This window comes from Microtus pennsylvanicus, chromosome 2 (assembly GCF_037038515.1).
Source record: "Microtus pennsylvanicus isolate mMicPen1 chromosome 2, mMicPen1.hap1, whole genome shotgun sequence".
Classification (NCBI taxonomy): Eukaryota; Metazoa; Chordata; class Mammalia; order Rodentia; family Cricetidae; genus Microtus; species Microtus pennsylvanicus.
In genome coordinates, this window is record NC_134580.1 from 3,947,833 (window position 1) to 3,969,178 (window position 21,346).

The 21,346-nt window shown below is 50.3% G+C and overlaps 1 protein-coding gene across 6 annotated transcripts; it reads right to left on the reverse strand.

Moving 5' to 3' along the window:
• Positions 1-411: 411 nt before the first annotated feature.
• Positions 412-2,840, reverse strand: Ly6h (lymphocyte antigen 6 family member H). Of its 6 annotated transcripts, none has more exons than XM_075959540.1 (5): positions 2,731-2,840; positions 2,356-2,473; positions 1,777-1,904; positions 1,233-1,364; positions 412-1,002 (listed from the first exon to the last, which is right to left on the reverse strand). In XM_075959540.1, exons 3-5 carry the CDS (start codon positions 1,841-1,843, stop codon positions 767-769), a joined length of 435 nt encoding a protein of 144 aa, XP_075815655.1. In that variant the 5' UTR covers positions 1,844-1,904; positions 2,356-2,473; positions 2,731-2,840; the 3' UTR covers positions 412-766. The 6 variants fall into 6 exon arrangements, with proteins under 6 accessions (XP_075815655.1, XP_075815657.1, XP_075815658.1 ...); XM_075959542.1 differs by having other exon boundaries at positions 2,405-2,473; positions 2,731-2,816; XM_075959543.1 differs by lacking the exon at positions 2,731-2,840 and having other exon boundaries at positions 2,405-2,713.
• Positions 2,841-21,346: the final 18,506 nt, after the last annotated feature.

Consider the following 21,346-nt stretch of genomic DNA (forward strand, 5'->3'; position numbering starts at 1 on the left):
GTATTTCAGCGCCTGTGTGTGCAGGCACCTGTAGGTGTGACCGTGTGACTGTAAGCAGAGTAGGCACTGACTGTGGTCTCTTGGCACCGGCAGAAGGCACATACGCAGGCTGCCCATGTGCACTGTGGAAGGCATCTAGAAGCACCTTACACCCGTGGTGAGCTTGCAAAATTCTCACACCTCCTCCGCAGCCCCACAGTGTGATTCTGTCCATCTTAGCTCCCACCCCACCTTCCTTAAGTGTCCCCTCCCAAGCTCCCAGCCCCAAGCAGCACTACCAGGGCATCTCCAGGTGTGCCAGCATATACATACACCACTCCAAACCCCTGACCACACCCCCACCTGTCAGGTGTCCCTTGCTCCCTACCAAGACCCTCCCCCACCCCCAACACCCAGGCTCAGATCCAGGCACAAGACTCAGAAGTGACTTTATTTCTTTGTAGTTAATGCCCCTCAGGCCAGGCTGTTGGGCTGTCCCTGGCTTGGTTTCCCTCCCCTTGGGGACCTGGAGGGTCCCTGTCCCCTGCCCTCCCCCTCCCCCCGCCCCAGCTTTCTGCCAGGATGTCTGGTCTCCGGGAGATGTCCAGCTGCCTGGGATATGGAGCTGGTGGGGAAACGGAGAAGGCTCACATCTAGGGAGGTTGAGAGCCACAGACCTTGTTGCCAAGCTCTTGCTGTCCCAATCCTAGCCAGGCTAGGCTGGGGACGGGGCAGCAACAGGCTCAGGGGACAAGCTCCAAGGACCTGCAGGAGGGAGGGAGGGACCTCAGGGCTGAGCCCAGAGGAGAGCAGGCCCCAGGCTGAGCAGGAGCCCCCCAGCCAGGGCCCAGGGGCTGCGCCCCACTGCTGACGCCCCGTTGCAAAGATCTTTCTCGCAGCAGTCCACGTCGACTTTTAAGATCCCAGAGTTAATGAACCCCATCAGATAGTCTGAGAAAAAGTGCCGCTTAACGAAGTCGCAGGAGGATGCGCACATCTTGTTCACAGAATGATCCTTCCTGCCTGGGGGGGGGGGGGGGAGAAGAAGGCATGATGCTGAGGTCCATCTCCATCTGAGCGCTGTCCCTCCCCCCAGGACCGGGGTCCTAAAATCTGTTTCGGACTTGGAGCCCGGAGGAGCAAGCCAGTATCGTCTTGCCTCAAACTCATGCTCTTGTCCCAGGCAAAAGGAATTCAGAAGACACCTCTGACCTCTCCCCACATCTACCTTTCAGTAGCCCCTGTGCCCTCACCAGGTCCAGTCTTACTGCTGCTGGGGTCGGTAATCCGCACGCTGGCACAAACGGTATCGGTCGGCTGGCACTGCTTCGGGGCGCAGTGGCTGGAATTGGCCAGGGTGCAGTCCTGGCACCACAGGCCATGGGCTAGGCAAGGCATGGGGAGGAGGATGACCAGAGGAACCCAGGCTTGGACAGCCAGACCCTGCACCCCCTTTTCCCCAACCTGTGCCCCAGAGACTAGTTCCACTCCCACAAGACCCGACCAAAGGGCCTCCAGGCTGACCCTGTGGCTGTATCTGCACATCCTGCCTCTCCCATCCTCTTACTTCTCCACACAGTACCCTTAAAGATGGGAGGTTTCCAAGACAAAAAAGGCCCACCCGACTTAATAGGAAGCCCGTTGGACCTCTAAGATCGAGGGACCTCTTCGCAGTAACAGAAGCCCGGTGGAAAGGCGCTGGATGCCTTCGGGTGGGGGTGAGCCCCGGTAGCTGGAGCTGAGATATGAGTGGTGGTCCACTCATATGGGACCCCTCCCCGCGGGCCCCCGACTCACCCGGCGAGGGGCACAGCAGCAAGGCCAGCAGTGCCAGGCCGAGGCTCTTCATGACCGCAGGCAGCATGCTCTGAGAGAGCCTGAGAGAGAAGCGGGGGCTGCAGACAGGAGTCCTCTGGGGGGCAGGCCTGGAGGGGAATAGCTTCAGTCAGAGGATCCAACACCAAGGACCCTTTCGTTTTCGGACTCAGGAAACGACCATTCCCCAGGAATCACGGAGAAGTAGGGGGGGAGTCCTTACAGGAGCCTGAGATGCCCCACCCCCAACCCATCACCCAGAGCATCCACCATCACCGTCTCCCCGCCAGGGGAGAGAAATTTGCCCTCTCTAGTGAGGTGGCCGCCCAGAGGTCCCCACAACCTTCGCCCTGCACCTGCGTGAGGAGGGTGTCTTCTCTCCCCAGGGAGCTGTAGGTGCGTCCGGACAGGGAAGGCGGGAGGAGGAAGCGCACCTTACCTGCCGGCGGGGGAGGGGTGCGCGCAGCGTCCCCGTCCTCGTCCCCACCCCTGGGCTGGGGGGCCGGGAACCCCGCGCCGACTCCCCTCCCCTGGTCCCTGCGCGCGCGCCTCGGCGCTCACCGCGAAGAGGGGCGTGGAGTACGGGCCTCAGGGTCGGGGGCGCACTCACATCCCTGGGGTGTCAGCACTCCGGGATCAGCAGCGGTTCTGGCGCGGGAAGCGATGCCCTTCGGTCTCCCTGCGGACCGGAACCGGGGCGCAGCTTCGTCTTTCGGGGAACGCAGCCGCAGACGCGGACCCCGCGCGAGGGGCGGGGCGGAGCCGGGGCGGGGGCCGCGCGCGCGGTGGGGAGACGAGCGGGGAGGGGGTGCCCGGGGCTGGAGACCAAGCAGCAGGTCGCCCTACTCGGCCTTTGCGCCCTTCGCCCGCGTGCAACGCCCCCTTAGGCCTCCCACTCCCGCAGCAGCTGCCCCCCACCCCTATCCACCTCCCTACCCGGCGTGGGAGGATCCTCCCCCTCTGCTTGGCCGTGGTCCTCTTGCAGATTCTCGGAAGAGCATTGGCTGCTAAAGGAAGCGGAATGCACAAAGACGCAGCAAAGGAGGGAACTAGTGGTCGATCATGGGGTTCAGACGCCCAGCCTTGGGGCTCCTCCCTCTCCAACCTCCACCTTGTTTCCGATTGTTCCAGTCAATTCCATTCCTAAGAGCGCCCACGATGCCCACCAGCAACTCAGCCCCAGGGACTTTTGTCACCAACCACACCCACACCCAGAAGGTGACAATCCTGGTCTGGGTTGGCCAGATTCACACCTCGCGCTCCACCTGGTCCTTCTATCTCTCCTGGGCTCTGCATAAACCACAGTTCCCATTGCTCCTTTTCATCCCTAGGTGAACCTTGGTTTCTGCCTGCTCTGCCCAGGAACCTTACACCAGACAAATGACTGTCACTATATCAGATCCTTACCAGACGTGGCAGCCTGGACTGTCAGTTTGAGCGCATAGTGTTTGTGCTCCTTATTCTAAACCGCATATGTGTTACTTCAATGTGGTGCACATCGCCTTGCTGTCTGAGTGTTAAGTTACAGGTAAGGGGAACACACAGTCATAGAGCCTCCTGTCCAGTGCTGCACCAGTCCCTAGGTGACACGCCAATAATGAGACCAAACATCCCGAGCACTTGAGTAGTTCGGAGTGCTGACGAAGAGAGGGACTGGACATTTTGAAGAAAAGATCTAGATGAAGAGAGTGCAGAGGGTAAGAATTAGTTCGTGCACAATTCTCTTCAAACAAGTCAATCCCATAATGGAGTCGAGAGCCAATCTGCTGGGCAGAACCTGTGCAGATCGGAGAATGAGCCTTAGTATGGATTCTTGCAGAGGAGAGGGGGCTGGGGAGGCTTCTAGGTAAGTGTTTTTCTGTGGAAATGCAGAGAGCAGGCTGCGGGCTGCGGGCTGGCGAGCGAATGGTCCGTGAACCCAGTTCATCAAGACCACCACTTGGAAAAGCCGATGGCCTGTCTAGATTTACCTCCTATGCTAGTAAACCAGAGTTACACGGAGATCAAACCAAAGAGTTACACAGAGACCTTAGACTACAAAGATAATGTGCTTATTAAGACGTGCTAAAGATACCAGAGAACCTAGACAACAATGAGGACCCTAGGAGAGACATACATGGATCTAATCTACATGGGAAGTAGAAAAAGACAAGATCTCTTGAGTAAATTGGGATCATGGGGACCATGGGAGAGGGGTGAAGGGGACAATGGGAGAGGAAGGGAGGGGAGCACAGAAAAATGTATAGCTCAATAAAATCAATTTTTAAAAAAAGACATGCTAAGGAAGGACCATGTAACCACAAGCTGAACAGCAAGTTTATCTGAAAGAAAGAAAACCTGGAGACTTCACTTAAATGATTAAAGATCAACGGAAACCTTGGAAGTATTACAGTAAAAGAAGCCAGTCACCAAGAAAGAAGGAACAGCAACAACAAACCAGGCAAACAAACAACAAAAACAAAAAAAAATCAAAAACAAAAAACCATTTTATTTACATGAAATGCCCAAAATTTAAAAATCCAACGAAGACAAAAAGATTAGCCAAATATGGGGGAGGGAGGGAGCGAGAATGACTGGTTTGGGACACTATTAATAAGTGAGGTGATTAAAATTTCATTTTGTAGTAATGAAATGCCTTTCATTTTGTAGTAATGAAATGCCCCACAATTAGATCATGGTAATGGATATGCAACTTTGTTAATACACTACTAGTCACCGAAATGTATCCAATAAAGAATACATTGTCTGTTATGTAATGTGTTATATCTTAACAAAGTTGTTCTTAGAAAACAAAAAAACTCAGCAGAGTTGACCAGCAAAGTAGACACAGATGAAGAGGGAATTTATGAACTAGAAGACAAATCTAAAGAAATCATCAAGAAAGGCCGGGGTTATAGTTCAGTGGTAGAACTCCTGCCCAGACGTAATCAGGAATGCAACACAAGAGGAATCTGCCCAGAAGTAATCAGGAATACAACACAAGTTGAGACACATAAAGAACTACCAAAAAATTGTGTGCAGAGAGCCAAGGAAAGTCTAATTGAAATCTCAAAGTTGGTTTTTGGAGACATTCTATTTTAAAATAAGTCAGAACCGGTGAAGGTAAATGTGGGTAAAGATTCTAATGTATAGTAAGTAAAATAACAAATGGCAGGTTACCTAAGCAGAGCATAGTGAAATTGCAGACCACCCAAGACAGGAAAATCTAAAAAATGAAGGCAATAATTCTAATGAATCTGGTGGCAGGACAATTAAAACCAAAGAGAATGAAATAGTATCTTTAGAGTAAAAAGAAGGGGAAAAAAAAACCTTCCTAACTCAGGCTTTTGTGCACCGTTTTCCAAAATTAAGTGCAAAACAAATTTTTCAGCTAACCAAAAGTTTAAAGAACAGTTTAGTAGCAAGAAATCAAAGAGGCTGACTGAAAAATCGACAAAGACTCTAAGTAGGCACTGCTCAAAAGAAGGCATCCAGGCAGTTTCCAGGTTTGCAGAAAAATACTGAACATCACTGGTTACCAGGGAAACGCTTATCAGGCCATAATGAAATGTGACCTGACATCAATTAGGATGATGATTACAAGAAAGATGGGTACCACAAGTGTTGGCAGGATGCTGAGGAGGGAAATGTGTGCAGGATCTCATTTGAGAAGCAGAGATAAAATGGCGAAGACCAGGTACTGGCACCAGGAGACACAGTGTCCCTTAGACAGGAGGGTAAGTCATTAAGATCTGTTACACAGCCCAGGGAAATAATTAATACCATGTATTTTTTTAAATTAGTAAGATAAGGCCTTTTAAATGTCTTCACTGAAAACTTGAGAGGATGAAAAGTTGATTGGCTTCCTTTAATTATTCTACAATGTATTGTATATCTAAAGGTTCCCTGGTACCTCTAAAATACAGCTACTATTAATCAAATGTAACACTTCCCTTGGTTTTGCTTTCTTGTTTCATGGTCATGCTGGGTAGCTCAAGCTGACCTCTAACCCACTATCCTTCCACCTCGGCCTCTGGAGTTCTGAGGTGCCAGGTGGGTACCACTACACTGTTACGTTTGGTGATAAAGGTTACCCCCACACACACACACAAGTGCCTGTCTCCAGCAGGTAGCACTATAGGGGATTTTCCTGGAAACTTTAGGGGATGGGGATGGAGCAATGAGGACTGGTGGCAGGTCCTGGGGAGCTGCCCCTGCCCCTTTCTGTCTCTTGGCTTCCTGTAGACCAAGAAGTTAGAACAGCCTCTCTATCAAATGTTCCTGCCGTGATGTTCTGCCCAAAGCCTGGTGCCAAGGACATAGACAGACACCTCTGAGACAGGGAGCCATAGTGTATCCTCCCTCCTTTAATCGATTATAGAGGTGTTTCCATCAGAATAACAAGAAAGCTGGTACCCTGACTTGAAGGTTTTGGTTGATTATTTTGTGTTTGTTGTAGGAGACTTGGGGGTGTTATTTTTTAAAGATAGGCTCTCATGTAATTCAGTCTGGCTTTGAACTTGCTATATAGCCCAGACTGGCCCTGAACTCCTGATCCCCCATACCTCTGTCTTTTCCAAAGGCTGGGATTATAAGCATGCCCCACCACAACTGGAAGGCTATTTTATAGTTTAAATAAACATTTGTCTGATAAAATTCAGAGAGTTTTACCACTAACCACCCTTCACTAAATAATCATGTAAAAAGATACTTCAAGAAGGAGCATGGTGGTAAAAGGAGGCCCAGATACAAGAGTGAACAGAGAACTGGCTTACAAGAAGAGAAATCTAAGTCATCTTATACAAGCAAAGACTTCGGCCATGTGGCTTCTAGACAGCTGGAGCCCTGGGCAGCAGCATGTGTCAGACAGGAGGCTGCTCTGGGGTGGGGAATCCAAGACCCTGCATTGTTAAAAGCAGCTAAGTGAGCGATGAACTTTAGACTCCTTTGGATGCTCAGGATGCAGAGGAAGGTTTCCAGGGCAACCACGGGAAGCTCTCAATGAAGGGACCACACGTGGGGCAGGCGGCACGTGCAAAGGCTAGAAGTGGAAAGACGCTATGGATACAGGACTGGAAGGAAGGCAAGATGAGGATGAGGTGGAAAGACAGAGAGCCTGGGAATCAACAGGGAGATGGCATGGGAGGCGAGATATCAGAATCTTCATGGTTTGGGGTCCACAGTATAGGCATGGACTGTGCCCTGAGGACTGTATGTGAGAAAATTCTTGTTGGAGAGTGTATAACTAATTTTATGTGATATCTTGCTAGCTCATGGTACTCAGATGATAAGTCAAACATTATTCTGGGTGTGTCTTAGAGGATTTTTTTGGATGAGATTAACATTTAACAAGCAATTGTTTCCTTTTTCTTCTTTCCTTTATTCCTAGGGTCTCACTATGTAGCCCATGCTAATTTCAAGTCACTAGGTGGCCCAGATGAGTGCCACCTGACCCAGCCAGGTTAACCTTAATTATATTGTACTTATTTATTTATATTTGGGGGATGCACCATGACTGTGGGTGTGTTGTGTAACGTTATTACAGGGGAGATAGGAGCAGTTATCTGACACCCCAGATAGGGAACCACAGCAGACCAAGCAAGATACCACCAAAGTCCAACTTGCTGAACCAACAGATTTTAGTCATTTCAGTGAATATGGGGACTCCTTGCAGGACAGAAATGACTCAAAGACAGCTGGATCACCAAAAGCCCATCCTAGGATAGGCGATAAGTTCAGGAAGGCTAGAAACCAAGGGCACACTGCACGACCTGCAGGCAGAGCCACGGGTTGGAGAGTGTCTCTTTCGGGCAGCTCAGCTGCTCTCTGTCTCTCTCAGGTGGCTTGGTTGGTCTCAGAGTGGCCCCAGTGGCCCTTGCTGCTTATATACATTTGCTAGGTAAGGGCCTTAGTGAGTCTAGTTGGTTTCAGGAACTTCCTGAGGCCTTGTTGTTTCTTATTTCCTGAATTTAAAGAATTTCGCTACAGGATCGACAGTTTCCTCTCCCTTCCTGAGTCCTAGCCAGGCGGTGGTGGCGCACACCTTTAATCCCAGCACTAGGGAAGCAGAGGCAGACGGATCTCTGGGAGTTCGAGGCCAGCCTGGTCTACAAGAGCTAGTTCTGGGACAGGCACCAAAAGCTACAGAGAAACCCTGTCTCGAAAAACAAAACAAAACAAAACAAAAAAATCCTGAGTCCTGTGTCTTAACCAGCTTTCCTCCATGGCGGAGGCTTATTTAGGAAAAAATTGCTATATAGGCAGGGCAGATGTCAGAGGTCAAAAGATAACATATAGGAGTCAGTTCTCCCCTTCCATCTTGTGGGTTCTAGAGCTTGAATTTAAGGCTTAGCAGCAGGAACCTTTACTCACTGGCCCATCTCTCTAGAGCATAGATTAACATTTAAATCTTTATTAAGTACATACCACAGGGACATGTGCTCAACTATGTTCATAGCAGCATTGTTTGTCATAACCAGAGCCTGGAAATGGATGAGGAAAATGTGGTACATTTATACAATGGAGTACTACACAGTGGAAAAAATGATATCTTGAGATTTGCAGACAAATGGATAGCTCTAGAAAACACCATATTAAGTGAGGTAACCCAGACCCAGAAAGACAAATATCATATGTACTCACGCACTTTTTTAGACATAAAGCAAAGAAAACCAGCCTACCATTCACAATCCCAGAGAACCTAGACAACAAAGAGGATCCTAAGAAAGACATACATGGATCTAATCTACATGGGAAGTAGAAAAGGACAAGATCTCCTGAGGAAATTGGGAGCATGGGTAGAAGGGAAGGGTAGCAGAAGGGAGGAGAGGGGAGAAAAACATATAGCTCAATAAAAACAATGTTTAAAAAGAATCTTGATTAAGTAAACAGTACTCCATAGTGTGGGTAGGTCACTTCTAATCAGCTAGAGGTCTGAATAGAAGGGAAGCTTCAGGGTGCCCAAACAGGTAGGAATCCTGCCAGTTCCAACTTTGGGCATGGTTGCTCTGGGCTCTTGCCTGTTGACCCACCTGCAGGGGCTAGAACTGTCAATCCCCGTAATCATGTGAACCCCCTCCTTAAAATAACCCTGCATATTCACACACCCATTCAGTCTCTGGAGAATCCTGAGCAGTGTAGGACACCGGTGACAGATGATGATCAGGGACCCCTGCAATCCATTCTGGCCTTCCCAGGTCACAAAAAGCAACTGGCAGGGATGGGATTGCTAAGGGCTGCTTTAAGATATAGGAGCACCCAGCAAGTATAGCCTTGCCCTCAGTACCTTCCATCAGCTGGTCCTCATTCAGGACCTCTCTGCCAGCATGATGCTTCATGTCTGTGGGGCTCCTGTGCTGGGGAAGAAGGCAGCCTGGGCTGTTGTGTGTATGGTAGAGAACACCAAGGATGTAGCTAAGATGTGGGCAAAGTTCCCTGAGGGGAAACAAAGAGATGGGAAGAAGCAGAAGGTGGCTCAGGCTGTGCACTGCAGAAAGCCACGAGGTCAAAGGACGGGTTAAGGCAGGACAGCGCCCAAATCTGGCCATCTTCAACCACTTTTGGCTCATCCATTTCTTACCCCATGCTAGCCTTCATGAGGCAGGGGACAGGACAGTATTTCTGCATGTCCTAGCATAAAGCTGGCTTCTGTTGACCCTGGAGTTCCATACAGGCTGTGAGGGGTCCACCATGGCATGGGTGGTCCATTCCCAAGATGAAACCTTCTGACAGACTTCTTTCTGTTCAGACATGTAGGAAGTCCCTGTGGCCCCAAATATCAGTATCAAGGAGAGGTGGTGAAATGGGCTTGCAGGGAAGCCAGCCCCCCACCAGGCACCAACCCTCAGGCATCCTGTGATGTCACTCACCCCTTCCCTAGGCCCAAGCTAAATGAACTTGCTTTTTAACAAAGACAGCACCTTCAAGAATGAATCACAAAGACTATGGCTTCTGTCTTGGTTCTCTCAGCATTTATATGGCCCCAGTCCTGGTATAGCCACCTCATAAAGAAGCATAAGTGACAAGGGTGGAGCCTGTCAATACCCCACCCCACGAGTGGGTTTGAGAGTAGACCCCCCCATCCAAGCTTTCAGGTGGGCCAGAAGCCCCAGCCTGTCGTGAGATCCCAGTTTAGAGTCCCCAGCAAAGCACCTGGATTCCTGCAGAGGCAGCAAGAGGAAACGAATTTGCTGTTTTAAGCCCCTGCATTTGAAGGCAATCTGCCTGCCACGCAGGGAAACACAGGTGGGTAAGGACTAGCTTATGCAGGAGCTGGGGTGGGGGCAGGGTACAGGAGGAAGCTAGAAGGGAGAAAGAATAATGTGTGAGGAGGGGAGGGGTGGCCCCTCGGGAGCACGGAAAATGGAGAGCCTGAGACCTGCTCTCCCCAGGCTGGACTTGGTTGCCAGGGAGACGAGATTCCCAACCTGGTTTCTAGGCTGCTTTGACTTCCTCCTGATGCTTGCGGTCTGTTGGTTTTCCCTATCAGGATTTTTGCAGGCAATAACAATGGTAGCCATGATTAGCAGTGGAAAAAGGGGGGAGGGTTTTTTTTGGAAAAAAAAATGAAAAATGAATTGCCAAGGTGTGACCTGGCCCCTGTGGCCTGGACAGCCTCCCTCAGGGAGTGGGCTTTGACTACCCTCTTCCAACCTAACCTGGCCCATACTGCTGTCCCTAGGGCTATGGATTAGCAAGGACAGTGGGTCTTGACCCTGCCAAGGACACTCTGCTAAGTACCATACAAAGGATTGTGTGTTCACAGCCCAGTGTTTGTTTAGTTACTTATTTACTTTTGGTGTGTATCTGTAGTTGTATGTATATGTTCGTGTGTGGGGTGCACGTGTGTGTTCATGTTCGTGGAGGTCAGCTGTCAACCTGGGTGTGGTTCATCAGAAACTGTCCATCTTGGCTGGGCATGGTGAGACACACCTTTAATCCCAGCACCCAGGAGGCAGATGTGGGCGGATCTCTGTGAGCTCCAAGCCAGCTGGGTCTGCATAGAAAGTTCCAAGCCAGCCAAGGAAAGAGAGAGAGGGAGGGAGAGAGAGTACACTGATTTTTGAGACCTCTCTGGAGCTCACCAAAGAGCCTGGCCTGGTAATCAGTGCACCTCAGAGATTGTCCTGTCTCCTCTTCCCCTGAGCTGGGATAATAAATATGCCCATGGAGGTAAGAAGAGGACATCAGAGTCCCTGAAACTGGAGTTACCGATGATTGTGGGACACCAAGTGAGTGATGGAACCCGAACCCCAGTTCCCTACAAAATCAACAAGTGCTCTCAACTGTTGAGCCAACTCTCCTACTTCTAGATCTCTTTTCTTTTTTTTTTGTTTTATTTTATTTATTTATTTATTTATTTTGTTATTTATTTATTTATTGGTTTTTCGAGACAGGGTTTCTCTGTGGTTTTGGAGGCTGTCCTGGAACTAGCTCTTGTAGACCAGGCTGGGTCTCGAACTCCCAGAGATCTGCCTGCCTCTGCCTCCCGAGTGCTGGGATTAAAGGCCTGTGCCACCACCGCCTGGCCTAGATCTCTTTTCTTATGTAAAGGACTGTTAAGGTGGAGTTGCCAGTCAGTACCAAGGACAGCGCCAAGGATCCATTTAGCAGCCCAGAACCCAAGAGTCCCAGAACCAGAGAGAAGAGAGCAGATATCAGGGATGAGGTGCGAGGGGATGCTGAGGCATGCGTGCTGCGGAGTTTGCTGCTTTGGTCAGTGCTGCCAGGATTCCTGAGACTGAGCTTGGAGGAGTCACAGAAGCTGGTCCTATTGCAGTGGCTCATACCCATGACATAAAGAAATCATTGTTTCCTAAAACTTCCCAGTGACATGCCCCCGACAGGAACCAGAAGAAGAAGATACATAGTGAGGATGTCATGTGACCACGAGTCAAGCCTACGGCTAGGCCCGGATGGTGGGAAGACCCTCTCTTGACCCTCAGAGACTTGCTGACACCTTGATTTAAAACTTCAAGCCTTGACTGAGTATGATACCACACACCTGTAATCCCAGTACTTGAAAGGCTGGCTACAGCAGGAGGATTGCCATAAGGTTAAGACCAGCCTGGGCTACATCATGAGTTCCAGGCCAGCCTGGGTTACGGAGCAAGAGCTTAGCTCGAAAACAAACAAATTCAGAAACCTTCTGTTCTTGCCTCAGCATGGCTCAGGAGTATGGCTCTTGCTTGCTCTTTACAAGACCCTTCTAGAACAACAAAACCTACCCTCTAGCTTTGAACTGCATGAGAGAATGAGAATAAATCTCTGCTGGCCTAAATGCCTACCATGTAGGACTTTCTCACGGCAGCCAAGCTGCCTTGCTGCCTCTTCAGCTCACCAAACAGGCTAGCCTGGTAGCCAATGGGCTTCAGGGATCCTCCTGTCTCCACCTCCCCTGTGCTGGGATTATAAGTGTGCCCATGACCAGTGGAGCCTCCTCTCGTTGAGCGGTCCATCCTCCAACCTAAGTGTTTTATTATGGAAGACTTTAGGCTCAGAAGAAGTTGGAAGAATTGAACAAGCAGCCCCCACAAGCCCAGCACCGCAGCCTACCAGGTATCTCCCTTCTCTCCAGCCCTCCCTCCCATCTTGCCTTCTTGAAGGGCTTCCAAAGGAGCTGTGGACATCTGTATCGTCCCCCTGAGACCCCAGCATGTGTACCATTGGCTAGTCAACAGTGCACTGTGATATCAGAGGTAAAAATCTGACTTAGTGAAATGGGTGAGCCATTCCACAGCAAATTCTATCAGTCACATGACACCCAAAGTCCTCTGCAAACCAGACATTTCCGTCATACACACACCCCAAATTCCCTCCTGCCCACTCACAGTTCTCCTCATTTCCCAAGGCAACAATTAGGAAATTTGAAAAGTCTTTATTGGGGTTGGAGAAAAATGGCTCAGCTATGAAAAGCGAGGCTTACAAGCAAAAATGTAAGAGAAGGGGTTGTAGCTAAGTGTTGTCTGCCCTGGCCCTGGTGGGAGTGGAAATCAGGGCTGTCTTGGTCTGCTATCCTTTTCTGTGATTAAATACCGACCAAATCCAACTTGGGGAGGAAAGGGTTTGTTTCAGCTTACAGCTGCTCGGTCACAGTCCGACATGGAGTGGAGTCAGGGCAGGAACTCAAGGAGGGGTGATGTTTACTGGCTTGCTCCCATCACTTGCTCAGCCTGCTTTCTTATATAAAACAGGACAATCTGCCTCAAGGATAAGTTGTCCCCAGTGGACTGGGCCCTCCCACATCCATCATTAATCAAGAAAATGCCCCCGCAGACATGCCTGCAGGCCAACTTGATAAAGACAGACAGTTTCTCAGTTAAAATTCCTTCTTTCCAGATGGCCTTAGCTTGTGTTTGTTAACAAACCAAAAAAAAAAAAAAAAAAAGAACAGAATAGAAAAGAAAAAAAAAGCCTAGGCACCACACATGGTATGTTATTTTGTGTCATTCTTGACGTGTGTCACTGCAGGCTAGCAATGTTCCTTTACCTCACTGAGGAACAATTGCTCAAATGAATGTCCACAAGTAGGGCCTGTCGTTAGATGCTGGACACCAGCTGTGGCTTTTACACCCCAGGCCTTGGTGTGGACACGAACTTCCCAGGCTTTCCAGTCAACAGATGGGTGTAGATTGTCAAATTTGAAGGTCAGGTGATGTTCTAAGCAATTGCTGGGCTTGGAGAGAGAGAGAGAGAGAGAGAGAGAGAGAGAGAGAGAGAGAGAGAGAGAGAGAGAGCGCAAGCTCTATACTGCAGCCATGTGGGTGTGTGCGGTGCTGCACAGGACCCTGGCACTTTCTGTGATGTTGTTCAGCTCTGGGAACTCCCTCATGGTCCCTCTACTTCCTGCCCTGGAATCTTATGTTTTCCCACAGTTTTTTGCCTCTCACATGAGCATCTGAAGACCACACTGAGGGTGCTCAGTGCCACATGCCCTGACACTCGGGTCACATGTAAAGAAAAGATGGGGCAAAGTGTTCGGTGGGTAAAGTGTCTGTCATGCAAGACTGAGGACCTAAGTGAGTTTGGATCCCTAGAGCCCACACACAGCTGGGCCCAGTGGCGCTGTGATCTCAGCACTCTTGTGGGAACTGGGGAGTGGAGAGGGAGAAGTTTCTGGTGTGTGTGGCGGTGAACAAGAGACCCCATTTCAAACAAGGTGGAAGGTAGGGACAGACACTTGACCTCTATATGTTGTGGCAAATGTGTGTATACACACACACACACACACACACACACACACACACACACACAAACAAACATCGTGGAGGTTGCATAGTAAGAGAGGAAGCAAGGCAGTCAGCTAAGAAAGCTGAATTTTCTTCCAGACCCTCTCACTACCATGAATTAATACTATCCCATGAGAATCCACCCACTCCCCAGACAGCATGAATCCATTCCCCCCTCGAGGGTGAGCCCCAAGAACTTTCATGAGGCCCCACCTTTTAAAGGTCCCACTCCTCGTACCACCAGATTTGGATAAAGCTCTGAGCGTTATAAACCTTTGGGGGACAAACCACGCCAGAACTGCAGCACAAGGAACAAGGAACAGGAGAGAGGCACCCTCTCCTAAAGGAGAAACAATCAGAAAGCATGAACAATTTGTTCCCAGAAACACTTGCTCGCTCATCACTTCAAATTCAAGGCTTCAACAGTTTTATTCGTCATCCTTTTAACCTGTGTCTCTTCCCTTAAAACGCTGCTGCGGGGGAAGACATCATCCACAACATCCGCTTGTTTGCTTGCTTTGTGAGGCTTCAAAAATACACTGCCGTTATTACAAACAAGACGGCTGCGAGTTAACGAGAATGAGCGTAGCTTTGCAGGTCATCTTGCCCCGATGCTGCCACACCGTCTTTGTTCTCCAGGCCTTCAGAGAACAACATTCGGAGGCTGCTACCTTTCTCTCCTTATCCTTCCTGCGAAGTTCCTGCCGACTTGACTTACGGCTGGGCACTCTTATCTTGGCTGTTTTCCCATTCAAAGGGTTTTGTTACTGCTGCTGTTTGAGAGGCAGGGGTGGGGGGAGCTGGTCCATGGATAGGCACAGACACCCTTTAAAACTATGAACTCCTGCTTCCCTGCCATCACCTCCTGAGAGCCGGAATCGTAGGCATGCACCATTTTGCCCAGCTCAAAAGGTTTTGTTTTTTAACCTACCATTTTTACTATGTGGGTAAAAATGCTCATATTATTACAAAGCCAGAACTCCAGGGCAAGGTGCCTTGGCAGATGCACCATCCCTGTGGTTCCACCCCTATTGCTCCACCCTGTCTCCTCTTCTGAGGTCTCCCTTCGCCTGGGATGTGGCTCATTCTTTTGTTAACTACATGAGAAACAGTTGATTGTGTTGGCATCGCCCTCTTTAGGCCAGCAGCACAGTGGCATTTTTATGCAACAGCACAGCCCGAAGAAGGACCTGTGTGCTTTTTTCTTGGGCCATGTGATGCTGGGGGAAGGGTTGTGCACCAGTGCACAGACAGCCGTGTAGCAGTGGCCCTTGGGAGGTTCCCCACCTTAGCTGGTACAACTGTCACTACACTGAGAACTTGGTGCGTGCGGGTGTAGCCTCTGGAATGGGTTCCTCAAGTGGGCAGAAAGACGGTCCATTTGCAAGTATCTGTGTCACCTGTAGGCAGTCAGTCCTCTGAACCCAAAGGCGACCTGCTGATCACCCAGAGCTGCCAGTCTTGGGGAGACGTGCTTCCTGATCAAGAAGATACTGAGCTTCTATCCATGGAGTTAGGAGCTACAAGCATGGTGAATCTGGGAACTGTCCATTCATGATTTCTGATTTTTTTCCTATCTTCTCCTTCTATATATCTAGGAGCTCCTCAGTGTTCAGGGAATTAGCATGTAAGTTACACCCACATCATTTTGTCCTTTTGCTGCTCTTTCTCTGTCCCCTTCTCACCTCTTCCTCCCCTGTTGTCATCCCCCTGTTGTTCCTTTTACTAGCTACTAGCTTCCCTCCTTGCCCTCCCACACCCCAGGGCAAAGAGTCCCTTCTTCCGCAATGGGGTGGGAGGTGCTGTCAGAAGCTCTTCCTTCTGTGGCTTCTTAGTGCTCCTGCTGACAAGCAGGGCCTGTGGTCTGCAGACCCCCAGCCAGAGGCTCCTTTGCTGTGCTCTAAGACTGGCTGGCTTGCTGCCAGAGGTTGCCCTGGGACTCACCAGTTTCTCTGTGCCTCCTCCTACCCATTTCTCTCTAGTTCCTTGCTTGGGAGCCTGGGAGCCTGGGGGGCTTGGCCTAGGGCTGAAGGCTCAGCCTACAATTTCTTTCCAGGCTGCCTGGATCTCCATCCTATCTCTCCTACCTCACCCTCAGGGTTTTGTACTTAGATCCTTGGGCCCCTCCAGCCTCTCCAAGCAGTTCCACACACCTGAGTACTCGGTAAGGCCTAGAAAGAGCTGGGGCCTCCGTTCCAGGAAAGCACTATTAGAAACATAGATGGAGATTGCTAGGTCACAGACCCTTTAGCTGCCATCCCCTGCAGCCCCTCTCCCTCTGCAGAGTTGATAAGCAAGTGCGGTGCTGTGTGAGTGTGGCCTTGCAGCTCTCAGAGAACTCCTCCCCACTCCTCAGACCTGACAGCCTTGAGTTATAGCTAGACTCTTATCACTGCCCACCCGGCTTCCAGCACACAGGCTGGGTCTCATGGTGTGGAGCACCCCATTCCTCTGGAAAGCTATAAAAGGAAGAAACCCCTTTTGTTTCCGGGATCCGAAAGGAGCGAAGGGAACTGGAAGGTTTCTCTCTCTTTTCAGCAGCTGTCATGCTGACTGGTCTTTGATACTAACGTTCCTTGGGTGCTGGGAACTGCAGAGAACAGAGGCTCTTTCCCTTCGGGACTGCTGTCATGGTTTTCCTGGGGGAGCTCCACCTTGGACCTGTGGCTCATTCTCCTCCTTCAGGTTGTGATGTTCCCTATTGAATTCTTCCGAAGTGTGATTCCATCTTCACTTTATCTGATGATGTTTATGCCAGAATACATTGAATAAAAACAAATTCACAAGTTCTGTTAGCTTTTCAATTAGTGTGTGTGTGTGTGTGCACATCTTTGTGCATGGGTCTGCATGAGTTTATGTGCACTGTGTGGGTGCCAGAGCCCTCATAGGCCAGATGTAGACATCAGATCCCCTGGAACTGGAGTTATAGCAATTGCGAGTTTCCCACTGTGGGTACTGGGAACCCAACCCAGGTCTTCTGCTGAGTCATGCTTTGTTGCCTTCAACTTACCAAGCTGGCTGGGACTAACACAGATTCATTTGTTTCAGTCTTTTTTTTTAAATATTTATTTATTTATTATGTATACAATATTCTGTCTGTGTATATGCCTGCAGGCCAGAAGAGGCCACCAGACCCCATTACAGATGGTTGTGAGCCACCATGTGGTTGCTGGGAATTGAACTCAGGACCTTTGGAAGAGCAGGCAATGCTCTTAACTTCTGAGCCATCTCTCCAGCCCTGTTTCAGTCTTAATTACTAATGCTACCTTAATAATCACTCTCAGACCACACATTACGTGTCACACAGTAAACACACCTCCACGCATGTATGAATGTCAGTTACAAAAAAAAATTAATGAGGTTGCAGTAAGTTCAATGGGCTCTAAAGGGGCCTAACAGGAGTCTAGCAGAGGTGAGCAGAGGCAGGTAGAAACTAGATGCCAAGGGAAACTCCGCATGAATTAGATAACAAATCACGATGGAGGCCCTGAAGTCAAGCCTCGGGGTCAGAGTCGGCCTCTCGGGGCAAGGCTCAGGCTGATGGCCACACTCAGTGTCTTGCAGAAATGACCTAAACATCGTCCCACCAGCTGAGTGCCATCCTGAGCATCAGGATGCCTCCATCAGGAGGGCAGGGATGGTGGACAGATGGGGATGCTGCAGGAGAACCCCAGCAGGCCGGTGTTTCTGTGCTAGCATCCATGTAGCAAGACCAGGGGCTGGCAGCACCCTGTCCCTCACTGGCTACGCACACTGAGACTCTGTGTCTCCTTATGTCGGGGCTTGGCACAAACTGGGTAGCAGAGGAGGACATCAAGGACTCCCCGGGGAACAGGCAGTGTTCCTCCTGAGCTGACGCCCAGGCAGAACCCAAGCATAAGTATTCTTAACAGCATATGTGGGATGTCCCTAGAGGCTCTGGACCCAGAGAACAGAGCTTGGGCCATCTTCAGGCTTAGGGAGCTCCCAATAACTCCCTCCCCCAAATGGGACCAGATAGACATTCTGAAGAAGAACAGCCTTCTGCTCCCATCCCCAGTCTGGACTTGCCCGCCTTACCTCTGGGTGTCTCCAGAAAAAACCAGCATTTCCCTGCCAGAGCAAGCTCCATAGCCTGCACCGGGGAGAAAGACACTGCCCAGGCCTCGATTTTCCAGCACAGCCTGAGAACATGCACCCCAAGGCTAAGGGTCCCTGTCCTTCCTTATCTGGGAGCCATAGATTCAGAGCCTTACTGGGAAGTGCCATGTGAAGGGGATACACTTGGCTGTCCTGGAAGTGCTATCCCTATCCATTCCCTGGCCACGGCAGGTTCCTTCTCTCTATCCAGGCAACTGCTCCAGCTCCACTCTCGGGACCTTGGAGAACAGCGCCCAGCCAACCGTCTTTCCAGGGCAGAGGGTCTGGTAGCTGTGATCACAGGAGACCTCACCCATAGGCAGAGCCGTTTAACCTCCCTGGGACTTGGGCTAATGAGTTAGTGCCTCCTCAGACCTTGAAAAGCCGTCTGGTGCCTGGTGCCACCTGAGCCTCTCAGAGCTGAACAAGAACCCTGGGAATTGCCTTGCCACCCAGAACAAAGGAGCTGACTGAACTCTAGGCTTAATTATTGAGCAACAGCCAGATCTAGTGAACAGCAAACTTGTTGACCCTCTTGGGGCCCCTTACATACGGAGCCTGGGCACTGGCAGAGGGAGGGTTCTGTCTAGAGCCATCGGGGGCACTTCTCTGTCCTCAGCTGGGGATTCAGTGGGTTCCCGATTCTACTGACCCACTGAGGTGTGAGGAGCTCTCGTGTGGGACCTTCTGCAACCCTTGGAAAGTATGTGCCCCTCCCCCCAAACACACACATAGCCACCCCTGACAGCTTAGCGGCAGCCTACAAAAGCGCGATTGCAGATGCAGACAACATGAACAGATGTGGAGCAGAGAAACGGAAAGATGCCAGGTCCCTGGTGCCCAGCTGATGGGCCAAACTCTCTCCCAAGCCCTGAGTGCTTAGGCCCCCAACCAGGGGTCCTGCCTAGTACAAAGAACCAGTTTTGGGCTCTCCCCACATACAGCTGCCCCCCCTTGTTAAGTTTTGCAGCGGTCTTCTGTCTCCATCTTTTCTCCTGCTTTGGATGGCATTGTTCCTCTAATTTCCCAAGCCAAATGCACAGCTGATGAACGTCAATCTTCTTCTTCTTTTTTTAATATGCTCTAGAAAGCAAGCAAAGCTCCAGAGGGGCCCTAGAGAGGAGGAAACCCATAGAACTGTTTGCCTGGGGCTTTTTACGGGTCTATGGCAGACACTGGACAAAGGCCGAAGCAATTTCTATTTTAAGACTGAAATAATTCTCTGAATCACAGAAAGCCCATGTGCTTCATGCCTGTCCTCCTGACTGAACCAGGTAGACAACATTCAGGGGAGTAGCCACATTGGGAAGACCCCTATTCACCTTTAACTTGCTTTGTTAACTAGTGACCTTGTCTGCCTGGTGGTCAGTAGCTCGGACTGACACTGCTAACGCGCCCACCTCGCAGGTATTGCTGGTTAGTCCTCGGCATGGTCTGCTGGTGTGAATTACACTAAGCTTTGTTCCATGTTTACACGGCCAGCTTGTATCTTTACCATAGTGCTAACCCCAGCACGGCTGTCAAAATGGAGCTATGGCTGTTCCTAGTTACCCCCTATCCAGCCCCTTGTCTACAGGGTGCTCAGGGATGCTCTCTTTCCTAAAACAAGCTGCAGCAGTTTAGAAAGCAAACTTACTCACAATTTAGTTTGCTGCAATCAGATGTATTAGAATTGAGGGGTGCCTCTCCAACACTCTTCGAGGGAAGGAGCTTCAGCAGAGCCAGCAATGCTGTACCAGAGCCTTGCTGTTCCTCGTCTCTGGTCGGTTTAGTTCCCTGTCTCTTGCTCAGCTACAAGCTTCTCTGCTCCCAACCTCACCATTTTAATCCTAACATTCCAATTTTGATTCCATTCGATCCTAACCGCTGGTTTTCCTGTGACAGCCGCACCGAGGCTGGAAGGACCGAGGGAGTCACAGAATTGTGTTTTCTAAGTTCTATCCCGAAGCCCTGGACCCTGAGCCTCGGAGTGCAGCTGTGTTTGGGAACAGATCCTTTAAAGTCAGGTGGTGGTAGTGCATGCCTTTAATCCCAACACTCAGGAGGCAGAGGCAGGCGGATCTCTGTGAGTTCGAGGTCAGCCTGGACTACAGAGCTAGTTCTAGGACAGGCTCTAAAGCTACAGAGAAACCCTGACTTGAAAAAAAAAGAAGAAGAAGAAGAGGTGGTTGTGGTTAAGACAGCTCATCATGAACAAGATGTTATCTACACACAAGGAAACAGCCTGGCTAACACCGTTATCCTGGACTCCAGACTCTGGAATTCAGAATAAAGCACCAGTTACTTAAACTGCCTAATCCATGGCACACATGCCAACAAGCAGAAAGAGGAACATTTGTGGGTGGGGTGCCCACCAGACTCATCACGGGTGCCAGGACAGAAAGGGCTCCATGCCCCCACAGTTGCAGTCTCCCTTTCTAGAGGAATCAGTGCACCTGTCCTATGGAACTGAAGGTGGGGGCCGTGGTAGGGAGCAGGGTGGTAGCAGGCTGAGAAGCCGGACTCTAGCACCTGGATCTGTGGGGATGGTTCCTGGCTGCCCATCATCCTGCCTTCCCTGAAGAAGCCACAGCTGCTCAGTAGCCTTCCAGTAAACACCATTTCTACTCGATGAAGCTGGGGACCATCCCTGCTGTGGGTATCTAGGAGTCCTGGCAGACAGACAAAGCACCATAATGGGGAATGGAGGGTTGCCAGACTGGTGATTTGGACAGGATGAGCTGACAGCAGACAAAACACAGCCAGCAGCGATGAAAGAGCTCGTGACAGCCCACATTTCTCACGGTACTGAAAGAACAGCAGGAAGGTCTCCTGGGTCACTTGTCGTGGGAAGCCACCATCTTGGGGGTTAGAGCAAGGTACTAGAAAGCATGGCCCAGGAGTTTCCCCCACCTACCAAAATGATCTTGTTCTTGCTATGGCTATGCCCAGGCACCACAGTCCTGGCTGAATCCACCTGCAGGGGTGTAAGTGTGCAGCAAGCTGTTCCACCTTCAGCAGTGTTAGCAAACAGGCCAGGTCCTCAGCAGGCCAGCAGGTGGCAGGGCAGTTTCCTGAGCACCCAGTTTTCCTCCCTTCTCACCATAATCCCCAGAAGATTCTTCTCCCAGTGAAGGACCAGAGAAGCCAGGAGCACCCCCACTTACCTACCACTAGATGCCTCCGAATGACTTTGGACTCCAGCCCAATTGTGATATATTCAAGCTGGAAGTGATGTTATGCAGGGA

Bases quoted from the DNA above. Each gene is read 5' to 3' on its own strand.
- Ly6h (XM_075959542.1), bottom strand. The intron at 1,365-1,776 runs GTGAGTCGGGGG...TGCCTTGCCTAG, and splicing joins GCTGCTGTGCCCCTCGCCGG to CCCATGGCCTGTGGTGCCAG. The intron at 1,003-1,232 runs GTGAGGGCACAG...CCCCCCCCCCAG, and splicing joins CAGCAGTAAGACTGGACCTG to GCAGGAAGGATCATTCTGTG.